Raw genomic sequence first — 22,225 nt, forward strand, 5'->3', positions numbered from 1 at the left:
GTGATTAAATGAGACAATTAGACCAGGGGAATGTAGAGCTTTGTGAACTTGGTTATAGAACTGGGGGAATTTAAAAGAGGAAGAAAGGGCAAAGTCACTTTAGGATTAAACATAAAAATTTAAAATCTGAAGCATTGTTGGGCCATGGTCTAATGTAAACTTGCAATAACAAGGTGATGGGCAAACAGGGAGGGTGCAGGATAGGATATGGGTAGCAGAATTTTGGATGAGCACCTCCATAAAAGGAAGGGAGAAATGGTGATAAACGATTAACAAAAAAATGCCTTGTTGAACCAGTAAATATACATTCCTGCCACTGGCTGCCAACAGTATCTCCATTTAAACTCAGCAAAAAATGAAGGTTTCACTATCAACATGACTCTCATTTGTTACTAATCCAGCTCTTATCATTATGTTATTCACTTAGTTTTCCCTTTAACAGTGCATTTCCTTTCAGTTGGAGTTAAGCATGCAATTAAGTAATGCCATGGAGCAGAGTATGCAAGGAAACAAGTTCATAGTGACATTAGGTATAAAACACACACGGTGAAACAAACGTTGAACATGGGTATTGATTGTGCCAGTTGAGGAATAAACAGTTGAGGAACAAAAAAAACACAGTAACATTAAATGCAGTAGTGGCACTTCTAGTTAGTTTTCTGTAACTTGACTATTTACATCCCCTAATTTCCAATAGCCTGCATATTGCAGTAAGATGATTTAAAAATTGATGGCCCAATCAAAATACTGGATTTTGTGAAAACAACTAATAAAACCACTGAAGTTGAGATCACATACAGCTATTAGTGATAAAAGGACCATGATACAATGTGCTTATTATCACCAGATTTTTTGGCAAAAAATGTCGCTAGAAGAATTAGCAAAATTGCAACTGTGACAAAATCAGATCATGATATAGAAATTCATAAAAGTTATAGTGTGGAATTTGGCCAACCAGTCTGTATCTACATTTAGTGCTAAACTCCTTGAGCCATCAGGTTCTAATATCCCTTTGAGTGCTTACCCATCTAGCCTTGAACATTGACGTAGTTTAAGCCTCAACTGCTAGCCCTGAAAGCAAATTTACACAACTCTGTAGGTTAACATCTCACCTGTAAGATCTTTGGCTAAATCAGGATGATTCATCAGACAATGACTTGCAAACTTCACACATTCTAGTCTCACAGGAACATGTATGTCGTTAAATCTATATAAAAAAAAAATCATATTTTTGATATTTCATTCTGCAAATACATACAACTTATTTCCTCATTTGCACAAAATAATTTATTCAAAACTGATGAATAAAGAGCCAAAATATGACTTGTTCATTGAATAAGCTATACAATAATACAGGCGATTAAAAACTAAGATGTATGTTGACTATTGACTGCAGGTTCTGTTTTCCTGTTCTTTGACTGCAGCTCACACTCCACATACAATGGAATGCTGAAATGCACTGCTATCAAATGACTGCAAGGAGGACATAGCAAGGGCAGTAACCTTTAACTATATAACACCATATAATCATGACACCATATAACAGCCATTTTTGCTCAATGTGTCTAGATTCATTAAAAGGCACTGGGGGAAATAATATCTGCTTTGGGTGGTATTTGGAATCAGGGGCTAATTGCAGCCAAAATTGTGCTATCAGAAGTGATTTTTCAACAACTTATATTTACACAGCGCCTTCAGTACAATGCAATGTCCCAAGGCACTTCATGGGGGCCTTGTGAAGGAAATTATTTTACCGAATCACATTAGTCGATATTAGGTCAGATGACCAAACGGTTGGAGGAGGAGATCAGTTTGAAGGAGCATCTTAAAGGGGGAAAGTGAGGTAGAGATGCGGAGAGGTGTTTGGATGGAACTCCAGAGCTTGTGTCTGAGGCGACTGAAGGCATGGCCACCAATGGTGCAGCTATTAAAACTGGGGAAGCACACAGGCCAGAACTGAAGGAGTGCAGATAACTGAGAGTTGTGGGCTGGAAGAGATTATAAAAATAGGGAGGGGTTCGGCCATGGATGGATTTGAAAACTAGGATAAGAGTTTTAAATTCAAGCGGTTGCTTGACCGGGAGCCAACGTAGATCAGTGAGGACAGGGATATCAGGGAATGGGACTTGCTGCAAGTTAAGACATGGGAAATTTTGGATGACCTCAAGTTTGTAGAGGGTAAAATGTGGGAGGCCAGGCAGCAGTGCACTGGAACAGTCGAGTATATTGGTAACAAAGCCATGAATACAGGGTTTTTTGCATCAGATTAGCTGAAAAGGGCAAAATCGGATGATGTTAGGGAGGTGGAAATAGGCAGTCTTAGTAATGGCACAAATATGAGGTCAGAAGCTCATGTCATGTTCAAACATGACAACAAGGCTCCAAACAGACTGGCTGAATATCAGACTGTTGCCAAGAAAAGGAATGGAGTTGGTTGCTAGGGAACAGAGTTTGGAATGGGGATCGAAAACAATAGCTTCAGTTTTCCCAATATTCAGCTGGAGGAAATTTCTGCTCATCCAGTACTGAATGCCAGATAAGCAGTTTTGACAAGTTAGCAACAGGGGAGGAGTCAAGAGGTGGTGAGGTAGAGCTGGGTGCCATCAGCGTATGTGGGAGAACTAATTCTGTGGCTTTGGATGATGTTGCCAAGGGGCAGCATGTACATGAGAAATAGAACTGGGTCAACAATAGATCCTGGGGGGACACCAGAAATATGGTGCAGGGGAAAGAGAAGCTGTTGCAAGTGATTCTTTGGCTATGATTAGGTAGATAAAAATGGAACCTGGTGAGAACCGTTCCACCCAGCTGAATGCCAGTGCAGAGGCTTTAAGAGGAGGATGATGTGGCTAACCGTGTCAAAGACTGCAGACAGATTGAGAAGGACAAGAAGGGAAAGTTTACATATATCAGTCACATAGAATCACATTTGTAACTTTGCTAAGAACTGTTTCGGTTCTCTGCACTACTCTGCAGAGGTAGAAGCCTGATTCAAGGGATTCAAACCTGGGAGTCTGGGAAAGTTAGGAACAAATTTGGGAGGCAACAGCATGTTCAAGGCTTCTGGAAAGGAAAGGAAGGTTGGAGATGGGATGGCAGTTTGTAAGGATGGTGGGGTCAGGGTCAAGGGGAATAGGAGAGAAAGTTGTGAATTCAGGGGTAGGGTCAGGGGGAGTATTAAAGGAAGCTTGGCCAGGTGGGCTTATGGAAGAGAGGAACACAGCACAGGCAGCTAATCGACTGTCTCGATCTTAGTAACATAAAAATCTATGAACAGCCAGCACTTGCTGTTGAACTGGGGAGGGGGGGGAATTATCTTTGCATTCCAGGGTCATCCTGGAATAGTAAGCAGTTTTAGCAGGCGAGAGCGGTGTCCGAGAGTGTTTAGGTGGTGCATCCAGATCTGACAGCAGGTGGCTAAACCAGTTATCTGCTATATCCTATCAAGTCTGCATCCGTTGGAATTAAGGGAGCCAAGATGGGGGCCATGTCAGGAGGAATGGCCAAGGTGAGAGAGAGCAATAGTTTTATTGGGGACTAGGACATCAAAGGTGGAGGTGAGGTTAAGTAAATCATGTTGTGGCGAAGAAAGGGTCAAAGGCTTGATAGTTGAATAATTTCTCCCCAAACTTATTTGCATATTGCTGATTACAAAATCTGTCATTCACCTGTGCAATTGGGCATGACATCAAAACTATACAAACTAAATTTTCATTGCACTAAAATTCCTAACAAGCAACAATATGGATTTTTCACAAAAAATAAACCTTTTTAATCACATGGTTAATCCACCATCTGTGAACTTGTTTACCACCATTTCAAAATATTCCATTTTTTTTCCGCCCGATCGCTATGAATATCCCCACATGATAATCCATAATCAAAGGTCACAGGCCTGGAATGTTAACTGTTTCTCCCTCAACAAATGCTGTCGGATCTGAGTATTTCCAGCATTTACTGTTAAATAGTGCAACAACTTAACACTACAACTTCTGCGTTACTGCAGCAAGACTTAAAAGCAAAAATTCTGGAAATACAGTCAGGCAGTATCTGTGGGCTAAACAGTTGTGATTATTTGGCTATGGACTCTAAATCATAACTGTAAAGTGGTACAGATGAGCAGCATTTGAAAAGGAATGGGGGGGACAGCAAGGGAAACATAAGCACAAAGCATCTTATGTTTGTATGAGTCTTGCACTCCAATCCCCTTGCAATGTGGTAAACAGGAGATAATTCTCTGGCATGAGGCAACAACAAGCATATGATTAAAAAAAATCAAGAAATAAAGACATTTATAAGACAAATAGAATGTGAACAGCTGAGAAGGTGGGTGATAGAAATGAGTGCAAAAAAACTGGAAAAGCTGACCCAGCAAACCAGGCACTTGGGAGAAAGCAAAAGCACGACTTTAAGCTCTACAGGTGGCATTGCCAGAAAAACATTTCAACTCAGGATCCCCACCTGTCAAGCCTCAGTCCATCTTTCCCATTGTATCTCATATCAGCAGCACATACTGATAAAGGAAACAGAACATAGGAAAAGAAGTCGGCCATTTAGCCCCTCAAGCCTGTTCTGCCATTCAACGAGACCATGGGTCACCAACAATCTAACTCCATAAAGCAAGCTTACTTCATATCTCTTAATATCTTTGGTTAACAAAAATCTATCAACCTCAGATTTAAAAATAATAGACCTGGCAACAATTGCCATTTGTAGAAAGCATCCGGACTCTGGTCAACCTTTGTACGCAAATGATTTTCCTAATTTCACTCCTAAAAGATGTGGCTCTAATTTTTAGATCATCTCCCCTGGCCTTAGTCTCACAAGAACACACAAAATAGGAGGAGTAAACCATACTACCCGTCGAGCCTGCTCCGCCATTCAATACAATCACGGCAGAGCTTGGGCTTCAACTCTACTTTCCACGTACTCCCCATATTCCTTGATTCTGAGACACCCAAAATCTGTCTATTCCAGCCTTAAATATAGTCAACAATGGAGCCTTTTAGGATAGAAAATTCAAGATTCACACCCTTTAAGAAATTTCTTCTCATCACAGCCCTGAATGACTGCCCCTTTACCCCGAGATTGTGTCCCTGTGCTCTAAATTCTCCAGCCAGGTGAAACAACCACTCAGCAATGAGATCACCTCTCATTCTTCTAAACTCCACAGAACGCAGATGTATTCAGCCTCTCATCACAGGACAACCCTCCCATCCCAGGGACCAATCCAGTGAACCTTCACTGTGCTGCCTCCAACGCAAGTATATCCCTTCTTAAATAAGGAGGCCAAAACTGCACACAGCATTCCAGGTGTGGTCTCACCAAGGCCCTGCACAAAAGTAGCAAGATTTCCTTAGTCTTGCACTCCAATCCCCTTGCAATTAAGGCCAAGATGCCATTTGCATTATTAATTGCTTGATGTACCTGCACACTAACTTTGTTCCTTGTATGTGCATACTCGATTCTTTCTGAACATCAACATTTGCAAGTTTAGCTTTTCAAAAATATTCTTTTCTATTCTTACAACCAAAATGAATAACCTCACACTTACCCACATTATACGCTATCTGCCATCTTGTTGCCCACTCACTTAACCTGCCTATGCCTCTTTGCAGTCCCTCTATACCTTCCGTACAATTTATATTTCTACTTAACTACGTATCATCAGCAAACATAGGTACATTACTGACTCTTTGTTTGAGTCATTAATATAGATGTAAATAGCTGAGGCATGGGCAGTGATCCTTGGAGCACTCCAATAGTCACAGGCTGCCAACTTGAAAATGCCCCATTTATGCCTGTTCTTTGCTTCCTGTCTATAAGCAATTCTCTATGCATGTTAATATATTACCCCCAACTCCACGAGCCCTTATCTTGCCTATTAACCTTTGTGGCACCTTACCAAATGTCTTTTGGAAATCCAGATATACTACATCTTCTGATTCCCCTTTATCTACCCTACTAGTTACATCCTCAGAAAACTCTTAATAAATTTGTCAAATGTGATTTCTCTTTCGTAAACCATGTTCACTCTGTCTAATTATACTTGGATTTTCTAAGTGCATTGTTAAGGCTTCCTTAATAATAGATTCCAGTACTTTCCTGATGATTGATGTCAGGCTAACTGGCTGGTAGCTCCTCGTTTTCTCTCCTCTCTCTCTCCTTTCTTAAACAGCATTTGCTGACTTCCAATCTGCTGGGACCTTTCCAGGATCTAGGGAATTTTGGAATATCATAGCCAGTGTATCCACACTTTCTGCAGCTCTCTCTTTTACCCTAGGCCGTAAGCCATCAGGTCCTGGGGGATTTGTCAGGTTTTAGTCCCTCAAGTTTCTCCAGTATGACTTCGCTGCTGATATTTCCTCACTTTTTTTAGCACCTAGGTTGCCCTTTATTACTGGTATGCAACTTGTGAATTGGAGAATTGGAATGTAACAACCTTGTTCAAAACGGGTTGCAAGGATAAAGCTGGCAACTACAGGCCAGTCAGTCTGATTTCAGTGGTAGGAAAACTTCTGGAAACTATAGTTCAGGACAAAATCAATAGTCACTGAGACAAGTGCAGGATAATTAAGGAAAGCCAGCGTGGATTATTAAAGGAAAATCATGTTTAACTAACTTGTAGAGTTTTTTTGAGGAGGTAACAGAGAAGGTTGATAAAGGCAACGCTGTTGATGTGGTGTACATGGATTTTCAAAAGGCATTTGATACTGTGCCACACAACAGACTTGTGAGCAAAATTCTAGTCCATGGAATAAAAAGGAAAGTAGGCACTGGTATAAGAAATTGACTGAGTGACAGGAAACGGAGAGTAATGGTTAATGGTTATTTTGCAGATTGTAGGGAAGGTTTGTACCCTGGAAATATCGGCCCGAGCACTCCGCAAAGCAGAGGGCTGCTATGGCGCTCTGCATCCTGAACGGGTCAGCGCCATAGACAAGCTGTAACCATGCCAGTCAGAGGGGTGCGAGCAACGGAGGGCCAACAAGAACAAACTTCAGTGGAGCCTGTTCAGGGGAAACTGCCAAAAGAAGTCTCCTTGCAGGTTGCTGTGCAGCCCAAAGTTTCTGATGGCTCCCACTGGTGGCTGGAGTAGAAGAAAAGTTACTTTTTTTCTCTCTGTCGGACTCTTCAAGGGATATTTTACAACAACAAATGTTGGGTGGCAACTCTCTGGGAGTTCCCCAAGGATCATTGTTGGGACCCTGGCTCTTTTTGATATATATTAATGACCTAGACTTTGGTGTGCAGGGCATGATTTCAAAATTTGCAGATGATACGAAGATTGGAAACGCTATCAACTGTGATGAGGATAGTCGTGAACTTCAAAAGAACATAGACATGTTGGTGGATTGGGCAGACAAGCGGCAGATGAAGTTCAATGAAGAGAAGTGTGAGGTGATTCATTTTGGCAGGAAGAATATGGAAAGTCAGTATAACAAAGGGAGAAACTCCAAAGGAGCTGCAGAAACAGAGGGACCTCGGTGTATATGTACATAAGTCATTGAAGACGGCAGGGCATGTTGAGAGGGCAGTTAATAAAGCATATTGTATCTTAGGGGCATTGAGTACAAGAGTAAGGAGGTCCATGTTGAATTTGTATAAGATACTAGTTAGGCCTCATCTGCAGTACTGCATCTAGTCTGGGTGCCATACTTGAGGAAGGATGTGAACGCATTGGAGAGAGTACAGTTAAGATTCACAGGAATGATTCCAGGGATAAAGAATTGTAGGTATGAGGATCGATTGGAGAGATTGGGACTGTTTTCCTTGGAGAAAAGGAGGCTGAGAGGAGACTTGGTAGAGGTATTCAAAATCCCGAGGGGTATGGATAGGGTAAATAGTGAGAAACTGTTCCCACTCAAGAGAGCATCAAGAACCAGAGGGCGCAGATTCAAAATAATTGACAAAAGGAGTAAAAGTGATGTGAGGCAAAAATTTTTCACCCAGAGGGTGGTTGGAGTCTGGAATGACCTTCCTGAGAGGGCAGTAGAGGCAGGTTCGATCGAGGTATTCAAAAGGGAATTGAATTGCTATCTGAAAAGAAAGAACATGCAAGGTTATGGGGATAAGGCAGGCTAGTGAGAGCCAGTGCAGACTCAATCAGCATGTCAGAAATTGGGGTCTTTAAAAACACGTATTTTCTGCATTTTATGAGATTAGCTAAACAGCATTGATTCTCTTTATTGAAAAAGAGAATTTCTAAACACCTTGACCTCTAGACAGTCTTCAGAAACTGCAAGGTCACTTAGTTCAGACTGCCATGTTGACATTCCTCAGCTGGAATGATGGTGCCTTGTGCACCCCCTTATTTATGCAAGTGTTTAGAAAGGGCCAGGATATGACCCTCAGCATGATGTAAACTGAAAAGCTGACCTTGAGCAGGGTGATGAACAAGGGGGGGTGGTAACCAATCTGATGTTTTGAATATGTTGACCTCTGAGATGAGGAAACATTTCTTCACTCAGTGGGTGATCAACCTGCGGAATTCTCTACCACAGAAGGCTGTGGAGGCCGGGTCACTAAGTATGTTCCAGAAAGAAACGAATAATTTTTTGGATATTAGGGACATCAAGGAGTATGGAAAGAAAGCGGGAATATGGCGTTGAGATAGAGATTCAGCCATGATCATATTGAATGGCTTGGCAGGCTCGAAGGGCCAAATGGCCTACTCCTGCCCCTAGTTTCTATGCTTCTATGTATCTGTCCTGTATCCATTTGTCAGAATAGTTAGATAGATAATTGACACTGGTTAAGCTACGAGCCCCCACACCCACCAAAAAGGGTGTGTGTGTGTATATTGGCATCATACTGGTAGTAGGGGCCTGAGGTGCTGGTGAGGTAGCAGTGCTCCTTGGGCACCTGCCTTCTTCAGATGGAAGGTGGACCGGAGGAGGAGGAGGAGGAAGATGAAGGGGCTCCTACTAACACTTCAATGATACAGCAGAATGCTGTTATCACAAGCTACTGAGATCAACACATTGTGTGAACTATCCATTTGTTCTCCAGGATCGACAAGCTGCTCTCAACAGCTACTGGTTGCGCATACTTTTTCTGTCTATTTAGTTAATGCATTATATTTAAACTTTTGCTTATTAATCAATTTAATAAACCATCTTAAAATTAATTATGACTAGTGGACTACCTATTCAGCTATCTGTGGGCCTGAATCCAAAAATCTTAGAGGCAAAATGGCCTCCTCTACACTATAGAGATTCTGCGACTATGTTTTCTATTGTGAAGAGAAATACAAAACATTTGTTCCATGTCTACCACTTCCTCATTCCCCACGATAATTTCTCCTGTCTCTGCTTCTAAGGGACCAATGTTTACTTTAGCTATTCTCTTCCTTTTTATATGCTTGCAAAAGCTCTTACAATTTTGTTTTTTTTTATATTCGTAGCTAGTCTATTCTCATTTTTTCTCCCTTTTTATCAACTTTTTGATGGCCCTTTGGTTTCTAAAATACTCCCAATCCTGTTTAGCCCACTGTTTATTTACGGCCATACCTTTTAGTCTATGTACTCAATCAACCGGAGCCAGTTCTCCCCTCATACCAATGTTTAATATAGCTGAAAATGCTTGTATGTGATTGGACAGTGCTGCTTTCAAGCTTTACATGGAATTCATCGTATTATGACCACTCGTTCCCAGCAGATCTTTTACTATGAGATTACTAATTAATCCTACCTCCTTACACTGTAATGGATCTAACGTATTGTCCCAGGAAACTGCCACAAAAACATCCTACAAACTCCATCTACTCGACTTTTTTTATTCATTCGTGGGCAGCATTTCATGTTCAGAGGGCATTTAAGAGTCAACCACAGTGCTGTGGGTTTGGACGGCAATGGTAAGGACAACATATTTCCTTCCCTAAAGGACTTTAGTGAACCAGATGGGTTTTTACAACAATCGACAATAGTTTCATGGTCATAATTAGATTTTTATTGAATTCAAATTCAATAAATTCGAACCTGGGTCCCCAGAGCATTACCCTGGGTCTCTGGATTACTAATCCAGTGACAATACCATTACGCCATCACCCCGCCTTGCCAATTTGATTGGTCCAGACTACATGAAGATTCAAGTCCCCAAAATTATTAAATCTGCCCAGCAGAGCTCCCCAGGTAGTTTCTATCAACTTTCTGCCCCCTTAAAACCGTGAAAACTTCCTTGGGGTCCAGATATCATTCTGGTGCATCTACACTGTACTCCCTCCACAGCCAATACATTCACCCAAGATATGGTGCCCAGAACTGCTCACAGTACTCCAGGTGTGGTGAGGCCAAGGCTTTGTACAGCTGAAGCATGACTTTCATCCTGTTGTATCCTAACCCTCCAGGACTGAAGACCAGCATTCCATTGGCTTTTTTCCATATCTGTTTATAACAGTTTAATGATCTATGTACATGGATCCAAGTATCTTTGGGCCTCCAGTGTTGCTATCTTTTCACCATTTATGAAGTATTCTGTTCAACCATTTTTAGCTTCCAAGTGGATGGTCTGACATTTGCCTACAATGAAATCCATTTGCTACTGTTTTGCCCATTTGCTTAATGGGGAGGCAGTGGCATAGTAGTAATGTCACTGGACTAGCAATCAACAGACCTAGCCTAATCCTCTGGGGGCATGGGTTCAAATCCCACCGTAGCAGCTGGTGAAATATAAATTCAATTAATAAACAGTCTGGAACTGAAAGCTAGTAATGGTGTCGTAATTAATTGTTGTAAAACCCATCTGGTTCACTAATGTCCTTTAGGGAAGGAAATCTGGCCAACAGGCGACACCAGGCCCACAGCAATGCGGCTGACTTTTAACTGCCTTCTGAAAAGGCCTCAGTAGCAAGCCACTCAGTTCAAGGGCAATGAAGGAGAGGCAACAAATGCTGGCCTGGCCAGTGGCACCCAAACCACAAAAAACATTAAAAATTTTATGTATTTAAAAAATCTTTTTGTAATTTTATGCTCCTATCTACATTGCTTACAATACAGCCTACCTTTGTGTTAATGCAAAACGTGGACATGTGGCCCTTTGCTCCATCATCAAGTCACAAATAAATAAGGTGAATTGTTGAGATCACAGCATAGATCCTTGCGGGACACCATGAGAAACATCCTGCCAATGAGTGTACCTTCACACGATCCCAACTCCCATTTCTCCTAACAGCTTAATTAAGAACCAGTTAAAGCTTGATCCTCATTAAAGTGACTCAAGATAGGCATTTTGTGTTTGGAGCATATATAAGTAACCAATTTAGCGAGACTTAGCACTTTACAATAAAATTGAGTACTTCAGAGAGTTAAGCAGAGGAAGGGAACAAGGTTTTCGGTTGCTTTTGTCTAAACTTTTCAGCCAGCAGGGATTGATTCTTGTTCTGTTACAGGAGAAGCTGGTTAATTGTTGAGTATCTGGTAAGTGATTAAAATAAATTCTATTCCTAAGGCTCAAAATAAGTTTTTGAGCGAGGTGTGAGCAGGAGAGGATAAAAGGCACGGATCGTGAGGCCTGCCTGCACTGAGGCCAGTGGTGGAGTGACATCACGAACCACAATGTGACGCAAGTGAAAGGAAAGCAGATTGGCAAGTAGAATTGGTGAGTATTTCAAGTCTTTGAAGTAAAAGTAAGGTCTTTAGTTTGTGTATCGGTCTCCAGTCTATTTTTTCTCTCTTTTTCTTAAAAATAGCTTGTTAAGTATAAGATCAATGCTGGTGTTAAAGAAAAAATTACAATAAAAGTGTAAAGAGCGGGGATGCCAGAGTAATTAATTGATAAATTAAATAAAATACAATACAATAGTGATGGCAGGATAGGTGATGTGTTGCTGCTGCAGTATGTGGAGCCTGCTGGACACCAAGGTGATCCAGAGAGAACACATCTATCGGAAGTGTTTGCAACTCAAAGAACTTCAGATCTGAGTTGAAAAGCTGGATTCCGAGCTGTAGACATTGCGTCACATCAGGGAGGGGGAAAAGTTACCTGGACTCTTTGCTCCAGGAGGCGGTCATACCCCTCAGATTCGATCATTCAAATTTAGTCTGTCATCAGGGACTGGAGGGTGTGAGTGCAGGTGATGCAGGTACCCAATGGACAGTGTTCGAGGGGCCGCGGCCCTTACAATTGCCCAACAGTTACGAGGTTCTTGCAAGCTGTGTGGACGAGAGCAGGGACTGCAGGGAAAATGAGCGACGGCACCGCGGTACAGGGAGCCATTCAAGTCAGGGAGAGGAAATAGGAACGTCGTAGTGGTAGGGGAGAGAATAATTAGGGGGATAGATCCTGTTCTCTGCAGCCGTGAGCGTGAGTCCCAAAGGCTGTGTTGCCTGCCTGGTGCCAGGGTTAAGGACATCTCCTAAGGGCTGGAGAGGAGCTTGGTGTGGGAGGAGAGGGGTCTACTTGTCGTCCACATTGATAGGGGTAGGAAGGACGTTCTGCTGAAAGAATTTGAACAGTTAGGAGATAAATCAAAAAGCAGAACCTTCAAGGTAATAATCTCCCGATTACTACCTGAGCCACGGGCAAACTGGCATAGGATAAATAAAGTCAAGGAGTTAAACGCGTGGCTCAAAGATTGGCATGGGAAGAATGGGTTTCAGTTCATGGGGCAAAGGCACCAGTACTGGGGTAGAAGGGAGCTGTTCCGGTGGGACAGGCTTCACGTGCTGGGGCCAATGTCCTGGCGAATCGAATAACTAGGGCTGTAGAGAGGGCTTTGGGAGTCCTCATGTATGAATCACAAAAAGCTAGCATACAAGTTCAGCAGGTAATTGGGAAGGCAAATGGAATGTTGGCCTTTATTTCAAAGGGAATGGAGTATAAAAATAGGGAAGTCCTGCTAAAACTGTACACGGCACCAGTTAGACCACAGCTAGAATACGCTGAGTAGTTTTGGTCCCCCTATTGAAGGAAAGATATAGTGGCATTGGAGGCAGTCCAGAGAAGGCTCACTCAGTTGATCCCTAGTATGGAGGGATTTTCTTATGAGGAGAGGTTGAGTCGATTGGGCCTGTACTCATTGGAGTTTAGAAGAATGAGAAGCAACCTTATTGAAACATAAGATTCTTCAGGGGCTTGACAGGGTAGATGTTGAGAGGCAGCTTCCCTTTGTGGGAGAGTCTAGGGTCAGAGGACATAATCTCAGAGTAAGGGGTCACCCATTTAAGACAGAGATGAGGAGGAATTTCTTCACTCAGAGGGTAGTCAATCTGTGGAATTCTTTACCGCAGAGGGCTGTAGAGGCTGGGTCATTAAGTATATTCAAGGCTGAGATAGACATATTTTTAATCAGTAAGCGAATCAAGGGTTATGGAGGAAAGGCAGGAAACTGGGATTGAGGATTATCAGATCAGCGATAATCTCATTGAATGATGGAGCAGACTCGATGGGCCAAATGGCCTACTTCTACTCCTATGTCTTATGGTCTAACATTCAACCAATTTCTTAACTAGATCAATAATTTGCCTTCTATTCCATAAGCTTCAATTTTAGCTAACAATCTTGTACCAGGGAATTTACCAAATGCCTCTGGAAGTCAGATAAGTAACATGCATTGGCATTCCCTGTCCACTACTTTAGTCAGCACTTAAACTTTCAATCTGGTTCATCAACCATGACCTACAGAGCAGTTCTAAAATTATTCAAGCCAATAATAAATCAATGGAATACAATGATAAGGCGCTGATTCTCCAGTTCACATTGAGTTTAACTAGAACAACACAAAAGAGCAAAGATGGAGGTCAGAGTAAGAGTGAACCAAATAGTTTCAAATGTATTAACAGGGAGCTTTGAGTCACATTTGCAGACACAATACAAAAGTGACTATCTTCAGTATGTGATGCTCCATGTCACAGAATTATACCGGCACAGGGGGACATTCAGTCCATCAGCCAAATCCAGCCAGTCCCATTTCCCCCATCTAACCTTCCTTCTTTTTGAAATCATTAATCTTCTCCACTTAGACCGCCCTCCTTGGCATCGAGTTCTATGCTATTATCACACATTGCATATAAAAGTTTTCCTGACACACCCTCTGTGTTTCTTGCTCAAAGCCTAAATGTGTTTCCCTAGTTCTTGAACCATCAGCTAACAGGTACAGCTTTTCTTTGCCTACCTTATCTAAACATGTCATAATCTTGTACACATCTATCAAAACTCCCCTCAGTCTTCTTTGCTGCAAGGAAAACAACCCCAGCTTCTCCAACCTAACCTTGTACCTAAAATCCCTAATCCCTAAAACTATTCTGGTAAATCTCCTCTGCACTCTCCACATTGGGGAAACTATACGAAGGTTAGAAGATTGATGCTACAAATGCTTCTGATCTGTCCACAAGTGCAACCTACTCTCTATGGCCTTCAACACTATTCCAAAGAAGTTCAACATAATTTCGAAAAAGAGCACCCCACATCTCTACCAGGTACTTCCTGTAGCTCAGTGGCCTTAATATATTGACTTGGATTACTTCAAGCTGTAACAGTTGCCATTTCCTCCTTGGCAGGAAGTGCCAACAATGTGGGTCCAATGTGTTAGCATCTTGGTTGGGGAGAAAGGAGGAATCTCTCATGCTTGGTGTTGGGAGCTCCATCAGAACTCTGCGCTGACAGGCAGCTACTGCCCTTGGTGTCAACCTGTATTATTATTCCCTTCTGGGCACTTGGAGCCTACTCTGCTTTGCCAATTTTACCTGTTTTTTATTTCTCCTTGCCTCCCACAACCTTCCATCACCAGCTATCCTCATCCTGTCAGTGACTTGCACATTTTTTAATGTTCTCTCATTGTTCTCTTATCATATCAATATCAATTCTGTCATTTAGCTATCACCTGTTTTCTAATTAAACATTTTACAGGTCTATGGCACTTTTTTAAAAAAAATTCCCCTTCCCATTGTTCTGTTCCATTTTTGAATGTTACTCATCTGGAACATGTTCCAATTTTGAGAAGGTCCACACCTGAAATGCTAAGCTATTTCTTATTTGAAATGGTAACCGGTCTGTGGAATGCTTCCAGCATTATCTGTTTCAGATTTCCAGCAACTGCCGTTTTTGTGCCGTTTCATTTGAACAATCTTCCATGCATTTTTCAGGTCTCATGTAGCAAGTCTTGTGTAATCAACACCCTGCTAAGCTAACCAGTCCCACTTTAAGACAATGCAAGCAATGGGGAGACGATGGCGTAGTGGTATTGTCACTGGACTAGTAATCTAGAGACCCAGGGTAATGCCCAGGTTCAAATCCTGTCACAGCAGATGGTGGAATTTGAATTCAATAAAAATCTGGATTAAAGGTCTAATGATGACCATTGTTGATTGTTGTAAAAACCCATCTGGTTCATTAATGTCCTTTAGGGAAGGAAATCTGTTGTCCTTGTGACTCCAGGCTCTTTAATGCCCTCTGTAGTGGCCTAGCAAGCCACTCCGTTGTAACAAACAGCTACAAAGTCACAAAAAAAAAGGAATGAAACCAGACGGACCACCCAGCATCGACCTAGGCACCGGAAACAACAACGGCAATCGCATCCCTGTCAATCCTGCAAAGTCCTCCTAACTAACATCTGGGGGGCTAGTTGGGAGAGCTGTCTCACAGACTAGTCAAGCAACAGCCTGACTTAGTCATCCTCATAGAATAATACCTTACAGATAATGTCCCAGACCCCACCATCACCATCCCTGGGTATGTCCTGTCCCACCAGCAGGACAGGCCCAGCAGAGGTGATATACACCTGGGAGGGTGTTGCCTTGGGAGTCCTCAGCATTGCCTCTGGACCTCATGAAGCCTCATGGCATCAGTTCAAACATGGGCAAGGAAACCTCCTGCTGATTACCATGTACCGCCCTCATCACTTGGACATCAAAGTCCATCATCAAGAGTGGCTCGGTAACACCACTACTGGCCGAGTCCTAAATGACACAGCTGCTAGACTGGGTCTGCGGCAGGTGGTGAGGAAACAAGAGGGAAAAACATACTTGACCTCACCCTCACCAACCTGCCTGCCGCAGATGCATCTGACATCCATGACAGTATCAGTAGGAATAACCACCACACAGTCAGTCATTGTGGAGACGAAGACCCGCTTTCACATTGTGGATACCCTCCTTTGTGTGGTGCTACCTTTGTGCTAAATGGGATAGATTTCGAATACATCTAGCAACTCAAGACTTGGCATCCATGAGGTGCTTTGGGCCATCAGCAGCAGCAGAATTGTACTCGAACACAATCTGTAAGCTCATGGCCCAGCATATCCCCCACTCTACCATTACCATTAAGCCAGGGGCTCAAGTCTGGTTCAAAGGAGTGTGCAGGAGGCCATGCCAGGAGCAGCACCAGGCATACCCAAAAATGAGGTGTCAACCTGGTGAAGCTATAACACAGGACTACTTGCGTGCCAAACGGCATAAGCAGCAAGTGATAGACAGAGCTAAGAGATCCCACAACAAACGGATCAGATCTAAGCTCTGCAGTCCTACTACATCCAGTCGCGAATGGTGGTGGACAATTAAACAGCTCACTGGAGGAGGCGGCTCCACAAATATCCTCAACCTTAAATGATGGAGGAGCCCAGCACAGCAGTGCAAAAGGTAAGGCTGAAGGATTCGCAACAATCTTCAGCCAGAAGTGCCAAGTGGATGATCCATCTCGGCCTCCTCCAGAGGCCTCCAGCATCACAGATGCCAGTCTTCAGCCAATTCGATTCACTCCACGTGATATCAAGAAATGGTTGAGGGCACTATTTACTGCAAAGGCTATGGGCCTTGACAATATTCCGGCAATAGTACTGAGGACTTGTACTCCAGAACTTGCCAAGCCCCAGCCAAGCTGTTCCAGTACAGATACAACACTGGCATCTGTCCAGCTATGTGGAAAATTGTCCATCTATGTCCTGTACACAAAACGAGGTCAAATCCAACCCGGCCAATTACTGTCCCATCTGATGACTCTCAGTCATCAGTAAAGTAATGGAAGGAGTCTTCAAAAGTGCTATCAAGCGGCACTTGCTTAGCAATAAGCTGCTCACTGATGCCCAGTTTGGGTTCTGCTAGGGCAACTCAGCTCCTGACCTCATTTACAGCCGTGGTTCAAACATGGACAAAAGAGCTGAACTCCCGAGGTGAGGTGAGAATGACTGCCCTTGACATCAAGTCAGCATCTGACCGAGTGTGGCATCAAGGAGCCCCAACAAAACTGGAATCCCTGGGAATCAGGGGGAAAACTCTCTGCTGATTGAAGTCATACCTAGCACAAAGGAAGATGGTTGTAGTTGTTGGAGGTCAGTCATCTCAGCTCCAGGGCATCACTGCAGGAGTTCCTCAGGGTAGTGTCCTAGGCCCAACCATCTTCAGCTGCTTCATCAATGGGCTTCTTTCCATCATAAGGTCAGAAGTGGGGATGTTCACGGATGATTGTTCAGCACCATTCGCAACTCCTCAGATACTGAAGCAGTCCATGTCTAAATACAGCAAGATCTGGACAATATCCAGGCTTGGGCTGACAAGTGGCAAGTAACATTCGTGCCACACAAGTGTCAGGCAATGACCATCCCCAAATTCTGTAAAACGGATGTTTCAGTAAATAAATCAACCAGCGGATAAGCTTTTGGTGAAAAGCTGCATATATGCGTGCTTTCAAGAGGAAAGAATTGAAATAACACAAAATTAAAACTATATTAATATCAGTAATGTGAAAATTGTAGATTGTTCAGTTAATGTCCAGCACTAATCCAACATCGCCCCTTGATGTTCAATGGCATTACCATCACTGAATCTCCCACTATCAACATCCTGGGGGTTACCACTGACCAGAAACCAAACTGGACTCACCATATAAATACTGTGGCTACAAGAGCAGGTCAGAGGCTAGGAATCCTTCGACAAGTAATTCACCACCTGACTCCCCAAAGCCTGTCCACCATCTACAAGGCACAAGTCAGGAGTGTAAAGGAATGCTCCCCACTTGCCTGGATGAGTGCAGCTCCCACAACACTCAAAAAGCTAGATACCGTCCAAGGACAAAGCAGTCCACTTGATTGGCACCACATTCACAAACATTCACTCCCTCCACCGCCAACGCACAGTAGCAGCAGGGTGTACCATCTACAAGGTGCACTGCAGGAATTCACCAAGGCTCCTTAGACAGCACCTTCCAAACCCACAATTATGACCACCTAGAAGGACAAGGGCAGCAGATACATGGAAATACAGCCACCTGGAAGTTCCCCTCGAAGTCACTCACCACCCTGACTTGGAAATATATCGCCGTTCCTTCACTGTCGCTAGGTCAAAATCCTGCAACTCCCTCTCTAACAGCACTGTGGGTGTACCTACACCACATGGACTGCAGCGTTTCAAGAAGGCTGCTCACCATCACCTTCTCAAGGGCCACTAGGGATAGGCAATAAGTGCTGGCCCAGCCAATGGAGCCCTCATCCTGTGAATGAATTTAAAAAAAGGCAATATAATGACCTCAGCATCCCTTTTTTGGAGCGAACCAAAAAGAAAACCTGGGAAGACTGCTCATTCATTAATTGCTATCTACTAATTTGTGTTGACTAGTGTCAAAGTACGTACATGGATATTTGGCAAGGAAAAAATCCAATTAGACCATAAGATGTAGCAGCAAAAGTAGGCCATTCAGCCCATCGAGTCTGCTCCACCATTCAATGAGATCATGGCTGATCAGATAATCCCCCACTTTCCTGCCTTCTCCCCATAACTCTTGATTCCTTTACTGATTAAAAATTTGTCTATCTTCGCCTTGAATATACTTAACGATCCAGCTTCTACAGTCCTCTGTGGTAAAGAATTCTACAGATTAACTACCCTCAGAGAAGAAATTCCTCATCTGTTTGAAATGGGTGACCCCTTACTCTGAGATTATGCCCTCTGGCCCTAGACTCTCCCACAAGTGGAAACAACCTCTCAACAACTACTCTGGCAAGCCCCTGAAGAATCTTAAATGTTTCAATAAGGTCGCCTCTCATTCTTCTAAACTCCAATGAGTACAGGCCCAACCTACTCAATCTCTCCTCATAAGAAAATCTCTCCATACTCAGTATTAACCTCGTGAACCTTCTCTGGACTGCCTCCAATGCCAGTATATCTTTCCTTCAATGGGGGAACCAAAACCGTTCACAGAATTCCAGGTGTGGTCTAACTAGCACCTTGTGTAGTTTTAGCAAGACTTCCCTACTTGTATACTCCATTCCCTTTGAAATCAAGGCCAACATCCTATTTGCCTTCCCTATTTATTGAACTTTTATGTTAGCTTTTTGGGATTCATACACAAGGACTCCCAAATCCTTCTGTGCTGCAGCCTTGTGCAGTTTTTCTCCATTTAAATAATATTCGGCTCCTCCATTCTTCCTGCCAAAGTGCATAACTTCACATTTTCCTACATTATATTTCATCTGCCACTTTTTTGCCCACTCCTTTAACCTGTCTATATCCCCCTGTAGACTCCTTGTGTCATCTTCACCACTCACCTTCTCACCTATTTTTGTATCAACAGCAAATTTGGCGATAGTTCTTTCACTTCCCTCATCCGTCATTAATATATATATTGTAAATAATTGTGGCCCCAGCACTGATCACTGTGGCACTCCACTAGTTACAGGTTGCCATCCTGAAAATGCCTCCCTTATCCCAACTCTATCCATGCTAATCTACTACCCCCAACATCATGGGCTCTTTTCTTATTAAGTAGCCTTACATTTGGTACCTTATCGAATGCCTTTTGCAAATCCAAATATATTACATCTCCTGGTTCCCCTATCCTGCTTGTTACTTCCTCAAACAATTCTAATAAATTTTTCAGGCATGATTTCCCCTTCATGAAGACATGCTGTCTCTGCCTGATTAGATTATGTAATTCTAAATGCTCTGTTATAACATCCTTTATAAATAGACTCCAACATTTTCCCAATGGCAGGTGTTAAACTAACTGGCATATAGTTAGCTGTTTTTTGTCTCCCTCCCTTTTTGAATAAGGGTGTTACATTGGCAGTTTTCCAATTCTCTGGGACTTTTTCAGAATCTAAGGATTCTTGAGAGATTACTACCAGTGCATCCAATATCTCTGTAGCTACTTCCTTTAATATCCTAGGGTGCAACCATGGGTGTAGAGGTGAAAGAGCTGCAAAATACGAATTTGGAGCAGGAATAGGCTCCTCGAGGCTGCTCTGCCATTCAGATCATGGCGAATATCAGGCTAACATTTATTATCACCACAGAATCATCATTTGGACAAGGTATGATGGTGCTGTTCTCTCTGTAGAACCAAACCTAAGCATTTTTAACCACTTTTAAGAAATGAGGTTTCAAGAGTACTTGTGCAGTTTAATAAGAGCTTATCTGAAACTAACAAAAAGAAAAACATAGTTATACAACACTTATCATGACTACTGTCGCGCTTTACAGTGAGTGAAATTCTTTTCAAGTGTGATCACTGCTGTAATGCAGGAAATGCAGCAGCCAATTTGTGCACAGCAAGCTCCCACAAACATCTCATGCTTCTAATGAAAGCAAATTATGCACAGGAAAAATTCCACATCGAGTCATTAACTAACAAAAAGTCCCTTACCGTCCTAGGAAACACTGCCACAGAGGACGATTTTGTGTTGCGAGCTCTGAATCCTTTGCACCAAATAGCTTAGCCAAGAGTCGAACAACAGCCAGTCGCTCTTCTCCATCATTACTCTGGGAAAACAAACTGGCATGAGTATAATAGACAAGAATGACCAGTTTTCTGAGGACCAAACAAGTAACTTGCTCAAAGTGTCAAACCTTTAAAACTCCATTCACAATGCATGGTTAAAGTTAGGAAAAAACCTAAAATGTGGCAAAGATAAAAATGTACAGTAATTCAATTTGACCATACACTAAGCTACCTTCTGAACCAATTGATGCTTTTACAAGCAGATGTAAGGGAGGTAACAGAAGGTCAGTGAGATAAGATATTATTCTCATGGCCAGGATATGCTGATTTTTAATCTCTAGAGTGCACAATTCACTGACTATGAAGCACTCAACCATGAGTTGTATTAAATAAAATACTAAATACCATCGTTACCACACTGACCTCCAGAGTAAAGTATTCTCATGTCAGTGACCATCTCATAATACAGCATCATATTTTCATCTTTATAATTAAAAACTGTTAACATAGAATGCATTTTCTCTTTGTCAAATCTACATCACATTTCACAGAACGAGGGAATTGTCCAAGAACACACAATATTTCAACCAGTATATCTACAGCATTTTAAAATGACTTCTTTATAAACTCATCCATGTATTTACTTCACATCATACAGGCTTTAATAGCTTTAGCGGACACACACACCTACATTTACTTCAAGATTGATACTATATAACATCTATGTCTGTATAAACATTCTGATTTACCATGAGCCTCTGGAGATTTGCCAATAAACTATCAAAATGTATTATAACTCTTGCATGTAGCATGCACTTCAGCTACACATTGTTTTCATTTTCTGTGTCTCAATCATTGAAATGTCAACATTTCATCAACACTTTGTTGATTAGATCAAAAAGTGCTAAATAGCAACAAATCAGAACCAGGGACGAGCAATGCCTGAATCTAAAAGTAAGCAGCTAGGAAACTGCCAATGAGAAGCTACTAATGACTCATGAAAACAGCAGATTACAAATAGGCAGTTGAATATCTACCAATGTATTAAAACATGAACCAACATAATCACTTACACGCATTTAGGAAACATCAGCTTTTTCTCCCTCAGGAGCTAAAATTTCTTATGTGCAAATAAGGTTTCAAGCAAATTTATAAAATTCTGAAATATTACATATTTCACAATAACATGATTAAATTTGCCCATTGAATTGCATTTTGTTTTGAAGTGCCTTTCTTAAACTGTTTCACTTCATGGTCTCAGCCCTCGAAGACTGGGCTTAAATTGTACATTTTGCCCTCAAACAGTTGGAAAGTTTTCAATCATATCTGTGCGTGTGCAGCTTGCGGAAATTTCCATTATCCAGAAAAGATTTCTAATTAGTGTGGTTTTCATATTGTGTGGATTGGAGAATTTCTTTTTGAAGGCATGTTCTTTCTGAAAATGTGGGCTCATGAAATCTGAGCTTTCTCTTAGACCAGTCTAGTTAAAATATTAACAACTCCTTTCCTGTTATGAACACCGACTTAAATAGCACTTGTGCTTAAGCACCTACAGTTACCAAAATAAGAACATATTTTT

At 42.2% G+C, this 22,225-nt stretch overlaps 1 protein-coding gene and 1 long non-coding RNA gene across 7 annotated transcripts in view; one reads left to right on the forward strand and one right to left on the reverse strand.

The window, feature by feature from the left end:
- LOC144683608 (uncharacterized) overlaps positions 1-22,225 on the forward strand; it is a 559,012-nt gene that overhangs the window by 305,972 nt on the left and 230,815 nt on the right. The window lies entirely within an intron of this gene.
- pds5a (PDS5 cohesin associated factor A) overlaps positions 1-22,225 on the reverse strand; it is a 244,986-nt gene that overhangs the window by 125,581 nt on the left and 97,180 nt on the right. For all 6 annotated transcript variants that reach the window (XM_078546583.1, XM_078546588.1, XM_078546568.1 and 3 more), the window contains 2 exons: positions 20,572-20,687; positions 1,113-1,207 (listed from right to left, as the gene is read on the reverse strand). In XM_078546583.1, coding sequence (XP_078402709.1) covers positions 1,113-1,207; positions 20,572-20,687 — 211 coding nt within the window. The remainder of the gene's footprint in view (positions 1-1,112; positions 1,208-20,571; positions 20,688-22,225) is intronic.

The sequence above is a fragment of the Cetorhinus maximus genome, chromosome 1 (genome assembly GCF_964194155.1).
Source record: "Cetorhinus maximus chromosome 1, sCetMax3.hap1.1, whole genome shotgun sequence".
NCBI classification, from domain to species: Eukaryota; Metazoa; Chordata; class Chondrichthyes; order Lamniformes; family Cetorhinidae; genus Cetorhinus; species Cetorhinus maximus.